The sequence below is a fragment of the Notolabrus celidotus genome, chromosome 19 (genome assembly GCF_009762535.1).
Source record: "Notolabrus celidotus isolate fNotCel1 chromosome 19, fNotCel1.pri, whole genome shotgun sequence".
NCBI classification, from domain to species: domain Eukaryota; kingdom Metazoa; phylum Chordata; class Actinopteri; order Labriformes; family Labridae; genus Notolabrus; species Notolabrus celidotus.
The window spans coordinates 18,320,352-18,341,865 of record NC_048290.1 but is presented as its reverse complement, the minus strand read 5'-3'; the positions used below and the strand labels follow the sequence as shown (position 1 = coordinate 18,341,865).

The following is a 21,514-nucleotide window of genomic DNA, read 5'->3' as shown; positions in this document are numbered from 1 at the left end:
GGCCAGCATTTATCCTGCAGGTGGAGCGTGCAGCGGATCACAGTAAACATTATGGATGTCAATATTGATGCTCGGATACTAAAATGTCAGAGCACACCTCAAGGTTTATCACACTCCAGGAAAACACACACACACACACACACACACACACACACACACACACACACACACACACACACACACACACCGTCAGATTCTCAGAGAGAATCTGACATAAGTGATAATTCAAACTCAGCAGCTCCTGATGACTGTCATCCACGGGCCTCGTACTTCATACAGTTTATATAATGTTAACAACATATGCCAGTCTGTATGAAGAGCAAAAGCAGGAGGAACACAATCCCAGCTCCCATGGTTGTTAATCTGAGGAGGATTTCTTTCTCTCTATAAACAGATATCTGCATGAAGAGCAGCTAACAATCTGTTCTAGATCAAACATTTACACTAAGACACAAATCTACTTGATGCTGTGTCACTAATAGTCAGGGAGTTTAAGTCCATATTTGGCCAATCTGGGAATAAATTCCATTCCAAAATTTTTACACATATTAAAAGATTTACTCTCAACTCCTCTAGCAAAATCTGTGACAGCTGGACAGCTGTTTTGGAGACAATATAGACATGTACATTTCATTCTATGGGTTTGATTAAAGTCATCTCTCCAGCATCCCCCTCTGCAGATGATCAGACAACAGCAACCTTCAAAGAGAACCAAGAACTCATAACAACAGTGTGCTCATCCATCTCTTTTCTCCAAAACCAGGACTGGATGCTTCCTCAGAGCATGTCTTTGGTCATGTCTTTCTTGGTTGTGGGTTCAAATCCCACTAACACCTCCTTATGTCCCTGACATGGACTCTTCATGGGAGATGGAATTGAAACACCTTCCTAACACAATTTTATATTAGCTGTGCTTTTAAGTATAATATACAAATGGTGAAATGAAAAAAGCTGAAAAAAATATGATTATCAAAGCAGCCCTATGGATGGAGTGTCTGCCTTTCACTCTGATGGTTGTGGGTACAAATCAAACTGACACCACCTTATGCTGGAGTATGCGGTTTTCGTCCTGCACTTTTATCATTGCCCTTTTCCCCTTTTTGAAGTACGATATACAAATGGTGAATTGAAAACAGCTGCAAACATAAGTTCATCCAAGCAGCATGGTGAAATGGAAAGGCCTACTGTTCTGATGGTTGTGGGTTCAAATCCAACTGAGGGCTTTAATTGTGAGATGAAAATGAAACAGTTTTCTCACAATGTGATTGAGCTGTGCTTTTAAACAACTACAACAAGGCGGTTGAATGAAAAGACCTAAAAAGGCAATCACAGCCAGGCAGCTCTTTGGTGTTTTCTGATAGGGCTGCAGCCTTATAGTCTGATGGTATGTGGTTCAAATTCAACTGAGGGCGTTAAATGTGTGATGAAATGAAACAATTACCTTGCAATGTGGTTGGATGGTTATTTACCTCCTTATACCTCTGTTCTTCGACCTGCACATCCCATTGCCTTTTCCCTACATTTGTGGGGATTATCCTGGACTTCATTGCTTTTGTCCTGCTCCTACCTGCGTCATCCTTCTTCTGTCCCTTGTACGGTCCCTGCCTCAACCTTGTCGTCCCTGCCTCAACCTTGTATGTTCCCTGCTTCAACCTTGTACGGTCCTGGCTTCAACCTTGTACAGTCCCTGCTTCAACCTTGTAGGGTCCCTGCTTCAACCTTGTCGTCCCTGCTTCAACCTTGTACGGTCCCTGCTTCAACCTTGTACGGTCCTGGCTTCAACCTTGTACGGTCCCTGCTTCAACCTTGTAGGGTCCCTGCTTCAACCTTGTCGTCCCTGCTTCAACCTTGTACGTTCCCTACACTAGACTTGAGCTGTCCTGGTCTTTACTGTCCTGCTCACAGGCACTAAGGCAGTTGGCTTAGCTCCTGAGGGAGTGGGTGGATAGGATGCCAGGTAGAGACTGTTATGAGCCATTTCCAACACCAGATCCTGTGGCTCTAAAAGAAGCTCATCCAAATCATACGTTGTATTTGTGATGGGGACTGCAGCGACATTTTCAATTTTTCACCAATATGGTTCTACTTACCCAAACTTTAAACAGCTGTCACGGAATTTGCTACAGGAGTTGAGATTAAATCTTTTAATATGTGTTATTAGAGACCTCTATGAACACATTGGTGAAGAAAATTTTCGGTAAAGAATGTACTCCCAGATTTTTTTATAATTTTCCCTAACTAATAAAGAATCAGCGTTTAGATTTCCTAACTTCCTGGAACACATCAAAAATGATGGATCCCACCATCAGGGTGGGCAACAGGTGTTCTAGAATTCGGACATCAAAGACTGAATCCCAAAATTCTGTCTTTGATGTCAGAATTCTGAGAACGAATGGAACATTCCGTGAAGAAGGTCAGAGCTTAAAAAACATCATTATCTCTAATCCTCTTCATAGACCTCCATTCAACAAACAAACATTGTAAAAGTAGTTTTCTTCTCCTCTTGAGGACAGACCTGACAAAGCTTGACTTTTGACTGATCTGCATCATGGTGTTGTTATTTCAGCAAACTTAAGATCTGTTAATTACAAGAACATCACAATATAAACATATACATATACAATAATAACTGTCTTTAATGGAGGATGTTCATACTGAGCTTTAAGAGATGGATCAGAGTACATGACGAATGCTCAGGAACTGTTCACAGGACTCTGACGCCCCCTGCTGTTCAATAACTGTTGACAGACTGATTCACATGAAACCACTTGCTCTCACCTGTCTGTCACTTTATGAAGGAGAGAGGAGAGAACCAGAGACTGAACACAGAGTCCCCTGACCTACCATCGCTCTCACAGGGGGGCAGTATGTCTGTTTGTAACACCTTCACTGTTAGAGATTATGCACACTCACAGGTTCTGTGTGTGTGTGTGTGTGTGTGTGTGTGTGTGTGTGTGTGTGTGCGTGCGTGCGTGTGTACTCAGATCTGTATGATTAAACAGAGTGTAAATACACTGAAGCTGCAGTGTCTGACAGGTGCTGTGAATAAACCAGCTGTTATCATGATGAATATATTATTTATTTATAGTGCTGAAAGGAATGAAGTCTAAAACAACAGAATAATAAATCTCACATTTAAACAAACAGTCATCCTTTATCTCGAATGCAACACTTTTCATATTCCTATCACAAATAAAAATGAAATGAACCTCCTTTAAATCAAACAGGTGATGACTTCCACACACCATGAAAACATCAGCTCCAACATTCAGTCACTTTAAATCTGTTAACCTCCTCAAACATCATGAATGATCAACCTCAGCTAGTTTTCACGAATGATCCACCTCAGCTAGTTTACAGTAAGAAGTAGAAGTAGAAGTAGAAGTAGAAGTAGAAGAAGTAGAAGAAGAAGAAGAAGAAGAAGAAACTTTTTGACCCGGCTTTGAAACCTTTAAGTGTTATTAACTCACCTGACAGTCTGACCTCACCTGGGATTGTCTGTAAATTAGCAGCACACCTTTAATCTCTGGTGAACAAAAAAAAGTAAAAAAAAAATAAAACAAAAATAAATAAATAAAAGATGAACTCAGAAGTTTCACAGCATTAAAACATCGTGATCATGAAATAAAAAGTGTGTTTGGGCACTTCTTTGTTTTTAACATTAAATGATATACAGTCAGGATAATAAACGTTATGCTTGTTAAAATATATTAAGCTATTGAATAAACAGAGTGTGCTGTGATTGGTCGACGTGGTTATATTCGTCGACAGAAGTGAAACCTGTAATCTGGATGAGATTATATTCGTCACAAAAGAAATATCACATCTATGAACCTTCATTTCTATAAAGACTTAAAGCTCCTGTTGATTTTGGCGCCCCCTGTGGTCAAAGTATTACTCTGACATCTCCATAGATTTAATCCTGTGGAAGGTTGCGATTCCATTTAACAGTCACCCTGAATCCTCCTGATGTAAGTCTCTTTCTCTGACACCTACCCCCTCAAAGCAGGTCCAGCATTAAAGGACTATATGAAAGATCATCTATCTGTATGCTGATGATCTTGTTTTCTGTTTTGGGTTATTAAGAGGCATCATTATTCATTTCAGTCTTCTTTATAAACAGGTGAAAATGACTCACAGGAGCTTTAAATAAGAGTATCTTTAAATCGAAATGTCTCTGTGAGTCTGGACGTAAATAAGGCACTTTGATATGACTTTCAAGGACTTCCATCTTCCTTTAACGGAGTACCTGCGCAGCTTAAAGTCTCAAAAACTGACCAAATTACATGAAAGCCATCTCTACAGTCTTATAACTCATATAAGATTATTAGAGTATCTCTAATCTTTGAGAGGAACTAACTGTGGGCCGAAAATCAAGTCTCAGGGGCAACATTTAAGTCTCCTCTGGTGGTTGCCAACAAAGAAATGCATCTGTTGTTTTTTTTATCTGAGTGACAGAGACAGGATCCCCACTGAGATGTAGATTTTGTTGTAGAGGCAGTCTATTTTAACAGCTCTTTTTAAAAACCACCAAACTCCATTACTAAAAACAGTGATCATATTTCACAGGTCACCGGAGTTGCTCGTCTACTGCTGCCTAAATCTCGTAGGAGGTTCAGTGTTCATGTGTGGCTCTATGAAGATTACCTCAAATCAAACTAAACGAAATAACACAAACCAGCTGTCTGATCAGAGGTGGTAGATCAGCAACTCCTGCATCTATCAGTGTAGTCTGGTGTCTTTCATAAGAGTGATGTGACCGCTGTTTCAGGTTGAAAAAATAGTCTTAAACATTTCTTGACTTCTTAATGACAGACAGGTTTAAAAACTGTCTGAGTGTCTGAAGTTCTTCCTCCTGCAGCAGGTGAACAGGCTGTAACATCTGTAATCCTCGATGGATCAAATTGAGTCCACTAACAGTTCTTGTTTTGGTCCCTGACAGGCTCAGGTTGTTATTCTAAGAGTCTGTCTCTTTGTTTTGTTCTTTAGAATCCTGAACAGCTTCATCATCGATCCCCTCCAGACATCTTTTACAAAAACAATCAGTTCAACTTTCAGATCTCACAAGTTGCTCATCTGCCTTTTCTTCAGTCACTGAGCTGGTTTATCTCATTGTGAGACTTTAGAGATTAAAATCCAACACAATACTTTTCCAACTCTAAAACAAACAAACCGATTGAGGCAGTGGCAGACCAACAACTCCTGAGTCCTGGGAGGTAGAATTTCTGGTTTTGTCACTGAGGTCTGGTTAGTTTATTGTTATTGTTTGACTTTGAAGATTTAAATGGTCAGTTCAGATCCAACACAAACAAATCTAGAAACTAAATAATCAAGGCAGAGGTAGACAAACAACTCCTGTGAAGTAGAAGTACTGTTCTTTTTCAATGTGGTCTGGTATGAAGACTGCACTGAGGTTAAATAATCATCCTCTTCCTCATAAAGCTCTCTCTCTCTGTCTCTCTCTCTGTCTCTCTCTCTGTCTCTCTCTCTCTCTCTCTCTCTCTATCTCTCTCTCTGCGTAAGTGGACTCACTTTGATCCATCAAGGATTATGTTGCAGACATTACAGCCTGTTTAATCCTGTGATATAAATGACACTTTGGTCCCTGAACATTTAGAAATCAGACCAGGATCCCGTCTAAGATGGACTGAGGGGAAGTGGAAAACTGTCCTGTGGTCTGATGAATCAAAATCGGACTTTCTTTTCTGAAATCCTGGACGCTGTGTCCTCCGCTCTAAAGAGGAGAGGGACCACCCGGCTTGTTATCAGCTCACAGTTCAAAGCCAGTGTCCCTGATGGTATGGGGATCATAAGAGTCCATGGCATGGGTAGCTTCCACATCTGTGAAGGCTCCATTAATGCTGAACAATATATACAGGTTTAGGAGCAACACATGCTGCCATCCAGACAATGACGTCTTCAGGAAGACCTTACATATTTCAGCAAAACAACGCCAAACCACATTCTGCACGGATTACAACAGCATGGCTCTGTAGTAGAAGAGTCCAGGTCTCCATGGCATGGGGACCTTACACATCTGGATTAAACATTTTAAGAATAACCTTTAAAAGAGTCGGAGTCGATCACAGATTTCCATGATACTGCTCATTCTCCTCTGAATAACAACACAACCGATTAACAGCCGTCAACAAACCGTGCACGAGAGGAAACTTTAACCTTAACTGGAACAAAAATCAAAAGATGACTTTCATATTGCCGGTCCACTTTTTAAAGCCTTTAAACTTTGCATATTATTCATTTAACAACCTTCATATTTGACTTTTCTCATTCAACTTCTCCATTTTTTGTTTTTAACACTAGTGCTGTGATGAATCCCTGAATTTAAACTTATATAAACCTGTTGATCTAAGCAGACAGACTTTTAAATGCTGCTTTAAATACATTACACTTCCTTCTTTATAACTTTTCATTAACTTATAAACTGAGTCCATGCCTGAGTAAACTTTAAATGCTCTTATAATGATTAAAATATTAAAATAATATTAATATATTGTTGTAAGTTTGTAAAAAATTTGATCTCAGACTGATATTTGGAGGATCTGATGAGTGTTTCTGTTTTATAAGTGGATGAAACATCAGCAGAGTTCTTTTATTAACAAAAGTTTCTGGCAGGGTCACGTTCTCATGCTCTCTCGCTCATCATCAGACGAAGGTTTCCACTCAGACGTCAGGACTTCACTCATGATTGTAGGCTCGCTGGTTTAATTTAAAAAGCTAGCTCACACACACACACACACACACACACACACACACACTCACACACTCACACACAGAGAGTTCAGAGTTTATAGTTTATAGTTTTCTGCTCCCGTTGATGATGCTCTGGTAGACGGCGTCCGTCAGAGGAATGTAGATCTGCTGCTGAGCGTCCAGAGCGAACAGAGGGTCGGAGATGGTGGACGGGTTGAAGCCGCTCTGAACCAGCTGGAACTTCTGCTGCTTGAACGTGCTCGTCATCTCCATCACCTCCTGAAGGGGGAAGACATTGAGATCTCAGACACGTCAGGGTATCTTAAATTTAAGGTACTGGGAGGAACTTTTTGATCAAAGTCGTACCTTCTCTCTCTTTGTGGCTCCTGCACATTTAAGAGACGTGTTTTCTTTCTTTAACAGTCAAACATTTCACTCATTGTGAATCTTTGCTGTGGAGAAAGTCATGAGTCTGTTTCTCCAGGGTGCCGTCTATCACCTGGTCTAACTCGGACCCCTCACAGCGGTTTCAGGCTTTAAAGATTAAGATGTAGAAACAACGGTCTTGTTTGGTTTCTTAGCTCATAAAGAGGCTCACTGTTCATTTCAGTCTGTTTCATAAATACATAACAACTCCTCTCAGCAGCTGTAATCTGAGACAGGACAAAGCAGCACAGGATGTCAACATCACACATCAGTAAAGTGATGGACTGAAGGGACCAGCAGGGGGCAGTGCATGAGAGGAAACTGTGCAACACGAGTGCAAATGCTGCAGGCTGTTAGTAAATCTAACTGCAGCAGGGATCTTTCTATTAGTAGTTAATGCTGTGGGGCTCCTGGGATTAACACAAGGAAGTCAGGCACTATTTCAGCTTCTGGAGTCATCTTTAAAAGTCGTCCACAGCTTTGTCTCTCATGAGCAGAGTATTTTTTAATCACACAGCAAAACTAATGATGGAGAATGTTCTGCATTTATACAGAGATCTAATATAAAACATCTTTTATAACAGAATTAGATGATAATGAAGAGTGTTGGAGGTAACATTAGAGATGAGACTGAGATGTCTGCTGTCTGAGCAGACTGTACGAGGATCCTCATGCCTGTTAGTGTTTGAAAACGTGTTGTGATTTCCTCTACAGTCCTGATGATGCAGAAGAATGAAGATGAGAGTCGGCATGGCAGAGTTCATACCTGGATCCTGATGAAGAGCGGGCGTGCGTACGCTGGCAGCTCAGTCATCACGTGATCAAACAGTTTCTTTCCATCGAAGCTGAAGCTCGGTCTGATGATCATGGCCGCCATTCCTGCTCGGCCTTCCTGTCCTGATAAAAACATGCTTCAGTAAAGTCTCTGTCCGCCATAAATATCAGATCCTCACTTATTCTGGTGTCACATGCTGATTCTTAAATATGTTAAGAGCTATTTAAACTCATACCTGGTATCTCCACTCCGTACACATTCACCTCCTGAATAAAATCCACCTGACCCAGAATCTCCGTCACTTCTGTCGTCGCAACATTTTCACCTTTCCACCTGAAACCAGGGAAACATCAAGTTCAGTCCAGGTGAGGAACAGCACAGGTACGTCCAAGAGTTCATGATGCTCCAAATGTTTCAATGGGGGACGAGTCAGGACTGCAGGCAGGCCAGTTCAGCACCTGGACTCTTCTACTACAGAGCCATGCTCTTGTAATATGTGCAGAATGTGGTTTAGCTAAAATATGTTAGGTCTTCCTGAAGCCGCCATTGTCTGGATGTCAGCATATGTTGCTACTAAACCTGTATATATTGTTCAGCATTAATGGAGCCTTCACAGATGTGGAAGCTACCCATGCCATGGACTTTTATGATCCCCATACAATCAGGGATGCTGGCTTTGAACTGTGAGCTGATAACAAGCATGTCATTCCCCCACTGTCTCCCAGTTTCCTACACTACCCACTGTCCTCTCCCTCTATCAATAAAGGTTTAAAAGCCCAAAAATATAACTTAAAAAAATATATCAATAAAAATGAAGCGTGTATTACAGCTTGGCATCAAGCCCATGTGGTCACATGACCCCAGAGATGTATGGAGGTGATGGGTGTGTACCTGAAAGTGTCTCCCACTCTGTCCCTGAAGCAGATGAAGCCCTCCTGGTTTTCAGACATCAGGTCTCCCGTGTTAAAGTAAGCGTCTCCCTTCACGAACACGTTCCTCATCAGCTTCTTCTCCGTCAGCTGTTTGCTGCCAGCGTAGCCAAAAAACGGGCTGAGGGCGCTCACCTTCGAGAGCAGCAGACCCGTCTCACCTGAGAGGTAAACGTGACACGACGTCAGGAGTTCGTCTCATAGAACAGAGTCTAAAGGAAGCTTTAATCACTCATACCTTTCTCCACTCGCTGACAGAATCCATGCTGATCCTTCACCGGTTCATCTCTCAACATGTCGTACTTCACCAGGTCATATTTAAATAGGAGCTGCAGATCAATCAGAAAGGACATTACTACAGCAGGTACAGGAGTTCTTCTACTGCAGTTCCCTGAGTGTCCACTAGAGTTCATCTAAACCAGAGCAGGTTAAACATCTGATACTTTACAAAGATATTTGAATTAAACTCCAGGTAATTTATAAAATATTTAATAATTCATTATGTCAAATCAATCTGCAGTAAGGAGAACAGAATTGAACAGATCAAAGCAGAACAGAACGGAATAAAACAGATCAAAGGAGAATAGAATGGAATGGAGTGGAATAGAAAGGAATAGAATGGAACAGATCAAGGCAGAATAGAATGGAACAGATTAAAGCAGAATAGGAAGGAATTGAACAGATCAAAGCAGAATAGGAAGGAATGGAACAGATCAAAGCAGAATGGGAAGGAATTGAACAGATCAAAGCAGAATGGGAAGGAATTGAACAGATCAAAGCAGAATAGAATGGAATTGAACAGATCAAAGCAGAATAGAAAGGACTGGAATTGAACAGATCAAAGCAGAATAGAAAGGAATTGAACAGATTAAAGCAGAATAGGAAGGAATTGAACAGATCAAAGCAGAAAAGGGAGAAATGGAACAGATTAAAGCAGAATAGAAAGGAATGGAACAGATCAAAGCAGAATAGAAAGGAATGGAATTGAACAGATCAAAGCAGAAAAGGAAGGAATGGAACAGATTAAAGCAGAATAGGAAGGAATTGAACAGATCAAAGCAGAATAGAATGGAATTGAACAGATCGAAGCAGAATAGAAAGGAATGGAACAGATCAAATGAGAATAAAATGGAATGGAACAGATCAAAGCATAATAGAATGGAATGCTTTCAATGGATCAAAGCCAAATAACTACAGTGATTAATTTTAGACAGAAAAAAGAGACACCAGGGACGACCGTATACATGTCAAACTTATATGAGTGAAGGAGTCGGTAACATGTCTTCTCTGCCTGTTGACACTGTGGTAAAAAACTCTCTTTTCATGTAAACTGTACGGCTGAATTTATACACAACTTATCTGTTTACATTAGATCATGGATTTAAGAGAGGTGGGATTAGGGGCATGGTCTCTTTGAGTGACAGGTGGGAGCTCCTAGCTGTTTGTGGTGTTGGAGCCTTTTGGAGTTTTTTTTATGTAACTATCAGACAAATAATCTGTCTGTCTGTCTCTGCGCTTTATTAAACTAACAGACTGCCAGAGACGCATACACTCAGTCACATGATAGCATTACTCATATGTTAGCAGCTAGCTGTCTTTGCTCATCAAATCTGTCTTCTTGGATTATTTGACTCAAAAAGCCTCCTTAAATTAAATAAACCATGAATGCTCTGACACGTAAATCTAAAAATAACTTCTAACACTGCGTTACAAAAGTCCCAATCCTGCGAGCTTAACTGGAATGAGTGTCAGGTAATGCTGATGTGTTGCAACTTAACTTTTGTAACTCTTTGTGTCTCAGCAGAGAGACGCTCTAAGAATAGCCCGGGTCAGAGATTAGAGCTAAATACATGAAGCCTGCGTTTTGTAACTTCTCTGATTAACAGAAGCTTTACGGAAGCTAAACCTCTGAAGACACTCTCTGGTCATCCCTCTAACCGACTAACACTAATCTCCTCAGATGAATACTCAGGTTTGGCAGGCTGCTCACAAATGCTGTCCAAGACTCAGCCGAGTCATCAGACACGTTTCATGACGCAGTGATTTCAGAAGAGAAGGTCGCTCAGGTAGTTTTAAAAACATTCAACCCCCTCCAGTGTGTGCCGACCGAGAAATTAGCTATCAAGACTACACTCGCCTTTTATACCAGGATGTAAACATGTTTATTTCTGCTGTAATGACCGGCTTTTTTGAATCGGTGGGTATGTGGTTTCCAGTACTTCCGGAGCCAGCCTCAAGCAGATCCTCGATGAACTGCAGTTTTTAGCACTTCCGCATTGGACTCATATTTGTAGATTGGAGGTTGCTGCTTGGTCTGAACCTGAAACAGAAACTTTAGGTCTTCATGGAATGTTCCATTTTTTCAGAATTCTGACATCAGAGACGGAATTCTAGAATTCTGTCTTTGATGTCAGAATTCTAGAACACCTGCTGTTGCTCTCCATACAGACTGTTTTTCCTGCTGATGCCAAAGCCTGCCGATACCTGATTGGTCAATACTACTCAGACTACAGACATAGACCAGAACATTTCTAAGACTACAATACAATCTAATGTATGTTCTTATATATAATCTGGGAATAGAGATTTTGTGACCCATAACACAATGATGTATTAAATTAGATTCAAGGATATTTGTGCCATGTTGTATAAGCTGTTATTGTCTTATATCACATGTTTATTTTGTAGATTAAATAATGCAATTATATTACAAAACATACTCCTGCATTTAAGTTGATTTAAATCACATTATAAAGTAAAATTGGATTAAAATGGTCCACTGTTTTGTTGTTATAAAGTTTTTTATAACTTCATATGGTAAAATAACTTCCACTTGTTTGTAATATGAGTGAGTCAAATGCTGTGCTGAGTTATCATCAGTTTGTTATATTTTGTTGTATTTGTCAGTAAAGAAGTGATTCAGATATTATAGGTGTATTTGATGGTCGTGCACGTAACAGGTGTACGTGTCCCTGTGTGGATGTCAGGTTTAGTAACTCCCCTGGGTCTGATGCTGACCCCTCAGAGACCCCCTAATGGAGGTTACTTTAAACATCCTGGAAATATACGATCTGCAGATCTCCTCTAAGCTGCTCGCCCCTCCCCCAGCGCTTGACACAGATCACCAGAGGTCTGCAGGACGTGACCCACGAGAGACTCTGTGTTAGAGATGCACGTCTTAAAGGAAACTTACACCTGGTATCTCACAACATGCTTAGAACATACATATAATGAAAGGATGCATTTGCAAACATTTACTCATGCATTGTTTCTTTATGAATGCATTTTAATTTGAAATGTTTCCTCTCTCAAACCAGAGGAGAGGACACAAGGAGTTTAATCTGGATATGAGCAATAAAATAATATAATGTGATGCTTCTATATCACCCATGAAAGAAAATAAGATTATAAACAATACATTTATTATTCCTGTGAAGCCATTTCTAACTTTTTCTGCTTTCCCCGAGTCAGAATCAACACCAAATCAAAGTTCCCTTCAGTCCCTTTAACTCTCACTGTCCCTGACTTTAATGCTTCTTCCATGCATGCTCATATTTGATCTTTCCATCATGTTAAAGTCTGAATCTGGCCTCCTCAGTCCTCACTCTGTACATTAAACTCAGAGGAGATAACACAGCTGAAACCTTCACAGCCGCTCTGACCTAAAATAACTTTATATAAACACGGCGTTACTGAGACGTCCTCACATGTAGGCAGACTGAATGTTATATACACAGCCTCTGTCTCTCACACAGAGCGCTCTGTAACTCTCTCTCTCTCTCACGTGTTTATGAGGAAAGATGTCAGCGCTCTGTTCTCTGGGAGTATTTCCTGGAAAGTGTCAAAATGATTTCTGCATGCTGCTCCGACCTCTCCAGAAACTCTGACATATATTGAATGAATACTAGATGTTTATATCCAGAACTCACCCAACAAAGAGTATGAAACACTGCAGCTGAGCAACCTCAAACTCTGTTATCAAACGCATGCAAAGGAATAATCCTTGTGTAATCTAAAGGATGTAAAAGAGTTTGTAAGTGCGTCACTAGCTGCTCATTTCACCTGTTACGGCCGGTCAACTTAAAGCACAACACTTGAAATAGTGACTGTTTTTGCGAAGAATAAAACAGACCCTACTTCTTTAAATGTTTGATGTTTGGTTTGAACAACGAGGCTCCCCTTCCTACGAGTATCACTTCCACAAAACAAAGTTGTAAAAGAATCACAATGTACAGGATTTTGAATTACAATCATTTTTTTGGTCTTCCTGGCACAAAGTTAAGCCAAGTGTTATAAACTGAAGTTCCTCGAGTGTCCGCTTGAGGCTGGCTACAGAAACACCAAAAACCACATACACACCCATTCAAAGCCGATCTTTGCAGCAGAAATAAACATGTTTACAGCCTGGTTCGGTCTACGTAGCTAATTTCTCTATCGGCACACACTGTACAGTGGGGGTTGAATTTTTTTCTAACTGCTAGTTCAGAAGATATTTAGATTAAAGTTTTGCCCAAATAAGGACATGACTGGCTTGATTGACAGGTGGGAACACATAGCTGTTGGCTAGGAGGCTCAAACTCTGCCTCTTTACCTCACACTAAGTTTGGTTGTGTTCAACATTTCCAATATGGCACCCACCGATGATCGGCTTCAAAACAGCGCTCAGGAACAGACGGGTGACGTCACGGATACTACGTCCATTATTTATACAGTCTATGAACTCAACCTAACCTTTTTGGAGCTAGCGTGAGGTAAAGAGGCGGTCCTTTAGCCCCCTCGCTAACAGCTACGGTGATCTTCAAAAATAACGAGTTATAATAAAATCACTCCGTACAGTGTGTGCTGACAGAGAAATTAGCTATTCAGTCTAAACTAATTTTTTTAACCAGGCTGTGAACATGTTTATTTAAAGATCGGCTCTTTGAATGGGGGGGTATGTGGTTTCTGGTGTTCCTGCAGCCAGCCTCTAGTGGACTCTTGAGGAACTGCAGTTTTTAACACTTCAGCAATGGCTTCATATTTTAAGACGAGAGGTCTGATGAAAGCCACCTCTGTTCCTGCTCCATGCTCGGCTGGGCTCGGCTCGGTTCGGCTGGGCTCGGCTGGGCTCGACTCGTGTGGGCGGTCAGAGATCAGTGACGCGTGTGTGGAGTGAGGGCCGACCGGTATGGTCTGATCCAGCAGAAGAGCTCCTGGAGCTCAGACTGCTGAAACACAGGGATCACAGTTTGTTGTGTTTGGGTCTGTGAAGCTCCAGACCGCTCAGGGTGTTCATGCTGACCCTGTCCTTCACTGAAATGAGCCTCAGACCTTGACCACAGAGGGAAGGACGATTCCTGTCGCTTTTATTTCTTGTCTCTCAGAGGAAACATAGCCAGCGTGTGTGTGTGTGTTACTGACATGTAAATAAAACCATCTCTCACCCTGTAGATGAAGTTGGAGCGGCCCACGGTGCCGATCTTCCCGATGTGGTTCATGAAGCACAGGTTTCCCTCCGTGGAGCCGTACACCTCGCACATCTTGATGTTCCCGAACCGGCTCTGAAAGTCTCTCCAGACGTCCGGCCGCAGCCCATTCCCCACGCCCATCATCACTTTGTGAACTTTGTCCTGATCCGTCTGAGAGAGGGAGAGAGACGTGAGGGACGCAGATCGGACAGGTGATAACGTGTTGATTCTCAGCAATGTTTTATGGACATCTTTAAGATGATACATCACAGGAAACAGCATTTTGATTCTTTGCTGCTTCTCTTTGGTCAGATAAATAACTAACTCTTTCACTGATATCTTTTAGAAATAGATTTAGATTTCATTAGATCGCTTCATTCTTGATCTCTCAGTAAAAACAAATGTTTCCTCTTTGTCTTTAATTCTGTCCTCAGTAAACAGTTCTTGTTGTGTTTGCACGTCGATCACTGGCAGTAATTGACCCTCATGCTCCGTGCACACGCTGAAAAAGTGCGTATGCATCGTACGTGTCCACATCTTCAGTTCACCAATCCCAGCAGAGGACAGTCCAGGACGCTGCCCCCCCGCTATCCCGCCTACGCAGCCAAATAACAGAGACAGAGGGACAAAGAGGACTTTGAGCCCGAGGAGGACGAGCTCTGCCCTCACTGTGTGTTTGTGTGGGTGTATGTGTGTGCGTGCGTGCGTGCGTGCGTGCGTGCGTGCGTGCGTGCGTGCGTGCGTGCGTGTGTGTGTGTGTGTGTGGGTGTGTGTGTGTGTGTGTTTGTGAGTGTGTGCGTGTGTGTGTGTGTGTGTGTGTGTCTGTCTGTCTGTCTGTCCGCAGGGGACGATACAAACACTTAAACAAAGACCCTGCTTGTCTCTCTGTCACAGTTTTGCTCGGTGTTGCTGAATTATTCACGAGCAGCAGCGACTGTAAGAGGAAAGTCTTCTCTCTCTGCTTTAACTGTCGTTCAGTCTCAGCGTAGCTTCACTTCATGAACCTGTTCTCCTCCTTCAGACGGAGTGCCGAACTTTATCTACAGTTAATATTTAACTATCAGTAAAGTAAGGTATTGTCCTGCTGAGAGGAGAAACAGGAGCTAGAGAAGTACAGGGACATGAGCAAACGACTATGACAGCATGTCGGACAGCAAACCGCAGAGCAGGTTCACTTAGCTCGGACACTTCAACACCACGTGAAAACGAAGTTATTTCTGTTATTTTATAGAGACAGAGAGGAGAGAATTTGACACTTGTTAAAACAACGTGATGAAACAGAGGAAGAAGACTGATTGTTTCACCGAGATTACGCCGTTAAGAACATTTAAATACGTCGATATTTTGCTGCTGTGTGTCTCCCTGCTTCGATCTCTGTCCCAGCCACGACACCACTACTGATCTCACTACAAGGTTTGCAAATACTGATGATAAGTTAACTCTACATTTCTATCTGTTGCAGACAGAGAGCAGAGGAGAGAGATAACGTCATGACTTGGTCCCTACATCTGCAGAAAAACTGACGCCTGTAAAATGTCAGAAGTATGAGAATTAGGAAAAACAGAAGTAAGAGCAAATTCATATCAGAAACACACACCTCCTCTGGATTATCAATGATATTAGAGGACATAGTTTAGTCTAGAGATCTACAGTATCTTTAAGGTGTAAGAAATGTTGGTCTTTGTGCAGTGATCCTTTCCATACCAGCACAACGTGCAGAAAAAAATCTGAATAAACAATGTGAGCCAGATTTAGATGCCTGAGTGAAACAAGAATCAGCAATGTTTGAGTTTTCATTCTGGATTTGTTACAACTCTACTTTGTGCTGAATTTGTTTTATTGTAGAAACAGAGGCATGATATTATATTTGCAAGAGGTCAGAAAAATAGAAGAGGTTTGTGATAAGACTAAAAAAGTAAACATTAGAATGAGAATGAAGCTTAAATTAAAGAGCAAAGTTAAAGTATTTGGAAGAAAGTTGAGCTTTCGTTAAGAATCAGGCGTACATTTTCATTTCCAAAACGGAGAAAATCCTCCTCCAATTTATTCTTCCTTAATAAACTTAAACTTCCTCCTCAACATTTCATGTTCAGTCTCAAACTGGAGAGTAAAAGAGATCTTTCTCATCTTACTGTTAGTGATGCCTGGCCCTGAGACTCTTCTGAAACTGTGGATTACCTTGGGCTGGTTGCAGAGATATCTGCAGAGTTCGCCAATGTACTGGAAGACGGTCACGTTGTGTTTCCTGCAGTCATTCCAGAAATGAGAAGCTGAAAACTTCTTCTTCAGGATGCAGGTTGCGCCTATGACAGAGTGGATATAAACTTCAATCAGGACCAACCTCTCAAAGAGAATTATCATTTACATGCAGTGAGTTATATTTGGTGGTATGGCTCTGTTGTGGGAGCTCCCTGCCCTTCCATTGTGCAGACGTGGAATGGAAAAGCCTAAAGTGGGGAGAGCACACCTCCCCTCTCTTTTATGTGCAGGGAGAGAATCAGCAAAGAGGGTACAGAACAGAGAGAGCATCAGTGAGGATACATGTGACCCTGGTAAAATCATCCTGTTTACATGGATGTTGAATAAAGTGATCCAATTCAGACGTGTTCATGCATTAAGGAAACTTTTCAGGTAGAGCGATACTTCATGACCTGAACCTAGAAGCTCATGAAGAGTAGCACAAACCAGGCCGAGCAGCTTGAGGACATAGACTTCAGCCCCAAATAATAAGACCTTCTGAGGTAGACCTCAGTCACTCACCCATGATGGATGCTCTCCACAAACAGAGGAGGAACAAAGTCTCTGCTCACCACTCAAACACAGATATCTCTGAACACGCTGCCTGCCAATGAAATATGCGACGCATCCTCTCTGACCCACTGAACTAATCCATTACAAACAAGAGGAAACCTGTCTGCCGAGGTTATCCTGCGGTTCAAACATTAGAGCGCCAATGAAAGAGGTCTTTGTCTGTGACATTAAAAATAACACCGCTTACTACCACCTGAGCGAGCTAACAACAGAGCTCAGCCTGATTCAGAGACACTTTATCAACAGGAGATTGACACAATGGAACAAACAGACCTGAATAAGGAGTCTGAAAAGTGAACCTTTATTTAAACTCATTAGTATTTAAACATTATTCTAAACAAGAAACAGTTTTAAAATGTCAGATTCTGGCACCAGAAAAAAATGTGTTTTTAATACAGTGATTTCCACTACAGAGTCATGTCTGTTTTTAATGCAGTGATTTCCACTACAGAGTCATGTCTGTTTTTAATGCAGTGACTTCCACTACAGAGACATGTCTGTTATTAATGCAGTGACTTCCACTACAGTCATGTCTGTTTGTAATGCAGTGATTTCAACTACAGAGTCATGTCTGTTTTTAATGCAGTGATTTCCACTACAGTCATGTCTGTTTTTAATGCAGTGACTTCCACTACAGAGACATGTCTGTTATTAATGCAGTGACTTCCACTACAGAGACATGTCTGTTATTAATGCAGTGACTTCCACTACAGAGTCATGTCTGTTATTAATGCAGTGACTTCCACTACAGAGACATGTCTGTTATTAATGCAGTGACTTCCACTACAGAGACATGTCTGTTATTAATGCAGTGACTTCCACTACAGAGTCATGTCTGTTTTTAATGCAGTGACTTCCACTAGTCATGTCTGTTTTTAATGCAGTGACTTCCACTACAGAGACATGTCTGTTATTAATGCAGTGACTTCCACTACAGAGTCATGTCTGTTATTAATGCAGTGACTTCCAATACAGAGACATGTCTGTTATTAATGCAGTGACTTCCACTACAGAGTCATGTCTGTTTTTAATGCAGTGACTTCCACTAGTCATGTCTGTTTTTAATGCAGTGACTTCCACTACAGAGACATGTCTGTTATTAATGCAGTGACTTCCACTACAGAGTCATGTCTGTTTTTAATGCAGTGACTTCCACTACAGAGTCATGTCTGTTTGTAATGCAGTGATTTCCACTACAGAGTCATGTCTGTTTTTAATGAAGAATTTCCACTACAGAGTCATGTCTGTTTTTAATGCAGTGATTTCCACTACAGAGACATGTCTGTTATTAATGCAGTGACTTCCACTACAGAGACATGTCTGTTATTAATGCAGTGACTTCCACTACAGAGTCATGTCTGTTTTTAATGCAGTGACTTCCACTACAGAGTCACGTCTGTTTTTAATGCAGTGATTTCCACTACAGTCATGTCTGTTTTTATTGAAGAATTTCCACTACAGAGTCATGTCTGCTTTTAATGCAGTGACTTCCACTACAGAGTCATGTCTGTTATTCATGCAGTGACTTCCACTACAGAGTCATGTCTGTTATTCATGCAGTGATTTCCACTACAGAGTCATGTCTGTTATTCATGCAGTGACTTCCACTACAGAGTCATGTCTGTTATTCATGCAGTGATTTCCACTACAGAGTCATGTCTGTTTTTAATGAAGAATTTCCACTACAGAGTCATGTCTGTTTTTAATGCAGTGATTTCCACTACAGTCATGTCTGTTTTTAATGCAGTGACTTCCACTACAGAGACATGTCTGTTATTAATGCAGTGACTTCCACTACAGAGACATGTCTGTTATTAATGCAGTGACTTCCACTACAGAGTCATGTCTGTTATTAATGCAGTGACTTCCACTACAGAGACATGTCTGTTATTAATGCAGTGACTTCCACTACAGAGACATGTCTGTTATTAATGCAGTGACTTCCACTACAGAGACATGTCTGTTATTAATGCAGTGACTTCCACTACAGAGTCATGTCTGTTTTTAATGCAGTGACTTCCACTACAGAGTCATGTCTGTTTGTAATGCAGTGATTTCCACTACAGAGTCATGTCTGTTTTTAATGAAGAATTTCCACTACAGAGTCATGTCTGTTTTTAATGCAGTGATTTCCACTACAGAGACATGTCTGTTATTAATGCAGTGACTTCCACTACAGAGACATGTCTGTTATTAATGCAGTGACTTCCACTACAGAGTCATGTCTGTTTTTAATGCAGTGACTTCCACTACAGAGTCACGTCTGTTTTTAATGCAGTGATTTCCACTACAGTCATGTCTGTTTTTAATGAAGAATTTCCACTACAGAGTCATGTCTGCTTTTAATGCAGTGACTTCCACTACAGAGTCATGTCTGTTTTTCATGCAGTGACTTCCACTACAGAGTCATGTCTGTTATTCATGCAGTGATTTCCACTACAGAGTCATGTCTGTTTTTAATGCAGTGACTTCCACTACAGAGACATGTCTGTTATTAATGCAGTGACTTCCACTACAGTCATGTCTGTTTGTAATGCAGTGATTTCAACTACAGAGTCATGTCTGTTTTTAATGCAGTGATTTCCACTACAGTCATGTCTGTTTTTAATGCAGTGACTTCCACTACAGAGACATGTCTGTTATTAATGCAGTGACTTCCACTACAGAGACATGTCTGTTATTAATGCAGTGACTTCCACTACAGAGTCATGTCTGTTATTAATGCAGTGACTTCCACTACAGAGACATGTCTGTTATTAATGCAGTGACTTCCACTACAGAGACATGTCTGTTATTAATGCAGTGACTTCCACTACAGTCATGTCTGTTTTTAATGCAGTGACTTCCACTAGTCATGTCTGTTTTTAATGCAGTGACTTCCACTACAGAGACATGTCTGTTATTAATGCAGTGACTTCCACTACAGAGTCATGTCTGTTATTAATGCAGTGACTTCCACTACAGAGACATGTCTGTTATTAATGCAGTGACTTCCACTACAGAGTCATGTCTGTTTTTAATGCAGTGACTTCCACTAGTCATGTCTGTTTTTAATGCAGTGACTTCCACTACAGAGACATGTCTGTTATTAATGCAGTGACTTCCACTACAGAGTCATGTCTGTTTTTAATGCAGTGACTTCCACTACAGAGTCATGTCTGTTTGTAATGCAGTGATTTCCACTACAGAGTCATGTCTGTTTTTAATGAAGAATTTCCACTACAGAGTCATGTCTGTTTTTAATGCAGTGATTTCCACTACAGTCATGTCTGTTTTTAATGCAGTGACTTCCACTACAGAGACATGTCTGTTATTAATGCAGTGACTTCCACTACAGAGTCATGTCTGTTTTTAATGCAGTGACTTCCACTACAGAGTCACGTCTGTTTTTAATGCAGTGATTTCCACTACAGTCATGTCTGTTTTTATTGAAGAATTTCCACTACAGAGTCATGTCTGCTTTTAATGCAGTGACTTCCACTACAGAGTCATGTCTGTTATTCATGCAGTGACTTCCACTACAGAGTCATGTCTGTTATTCATGCAGTGATTTCCACTACAGAGTCATGTCTGTTATTCATGCAGTGACTTCCACTACAGAGTCATGTCTGTTATTCATGCAGTGATTTCCACTACAGAGTCACGTCTGCTTTTAATGCAGTGACTTCCACTACAGAGTCACGTCTGTTTTTAATGCAGTGATTTCCACTACAGTCATGTCTGTTTTTAATGCAGTGACTTCCACTACAGACTCATGTCTGTTTTTAATGCAGTGATTTCCACTACAGTCATGTCTGTTTTTAATGAAGAATTTCCACTACAGAGTCATGTCTGCTTTCAATGCAGTGACTTCCACTACAGAGTCATGTCTGTTATTCATGCAGTGACTTCCACTACAGAGTCATGTCTGTTATTCATGCAGTGATTTCCACTACAGAGTCATGTCTGTTATTCATGCAGTGACTTCCACTACAGAGTCATGTCTGTTATTCATGCAGTGATTTCCACTACAGAGTCACGTCTGTTTTTAATGCAGTGACTTCCACTACAGAGTCATGTCTGTTATTAATGCAGTGACTTCCACTACAGAGTCATGTCTGTTATTAATGCAGTGACTTCCACTACAGAGTCATGTCTGTTATTCATGCAGTGATTTCCACTACAGAGTCATGTCTGTTATTCATGCAGTGACTTCCACTACAGAGTCATGTCTGTTATTAATGCAGTGACTTCCACTACAGAGTCATGTCTGACAGTCAGGGTTAAACGCGCTCTTATTGTGAAATCTCAGGCAGCTCCACGTGGAGTCTAAAGGCTTCATCTGTACAAAGTTAAAAGTCTGACCTCTCGCTCTGTTAGCTCAACCTGTCTGATTGTTTCAGGGACATTGAACCCTGCACTCTGCTTCAGTTGAA

At 41.1% G+C, this 21,514-nt stretch overlaps 1 protein-coding gene across 1 annotated transcript in view; it reads right to left on the bottom strand.

The window, feature by feature from the left end:
- Positions 1 to 6,545: 6,545 nt before the first annotated feature.
- slc27a6 (solute carrier family 27 member 6) overlaps positions 6,546 to 21,514 on the bottom strand; it is a 23,552-nt gene continuing 8,583 nt past the window's right edge. The window contains exons 4-10 of the mRNA XM_034709170.1: positions 16,467 to 16,591; positions 14,265 to 14,459; positions 9,080 to 9,170; positions 8,804 to 9,002; positions 8,148 to 8,245; positions 7,904 to 8,034; positions 6,546 to 6,990 (exon numbers count right to left, since the gene is read on the bottom strand). Of these exons, the coding sequence (XP_034565061.1) occupies positions 6,814 to 6,990; positions 7,904 to 8,034; positions 8,148 to 8,245; positions 8,804 to 9,002; positions 9,080 to 9,170; positions 14,265 to 14,459; positions 16,467 to 16,591 (1,016 nt within the window). The 3' untranslated portion in view covers positions 6,546 to 6,813. The remainder of the gene's footprint in view (positions 6,991 to 7,903; positions 8,035 to 8,147; positions 8,246 to 8,803; positions 9,003 to 9,079; positions 9,171 to 14,264; positions 14,460 to 16,466; positions 16,592 to 21,514) is intronic.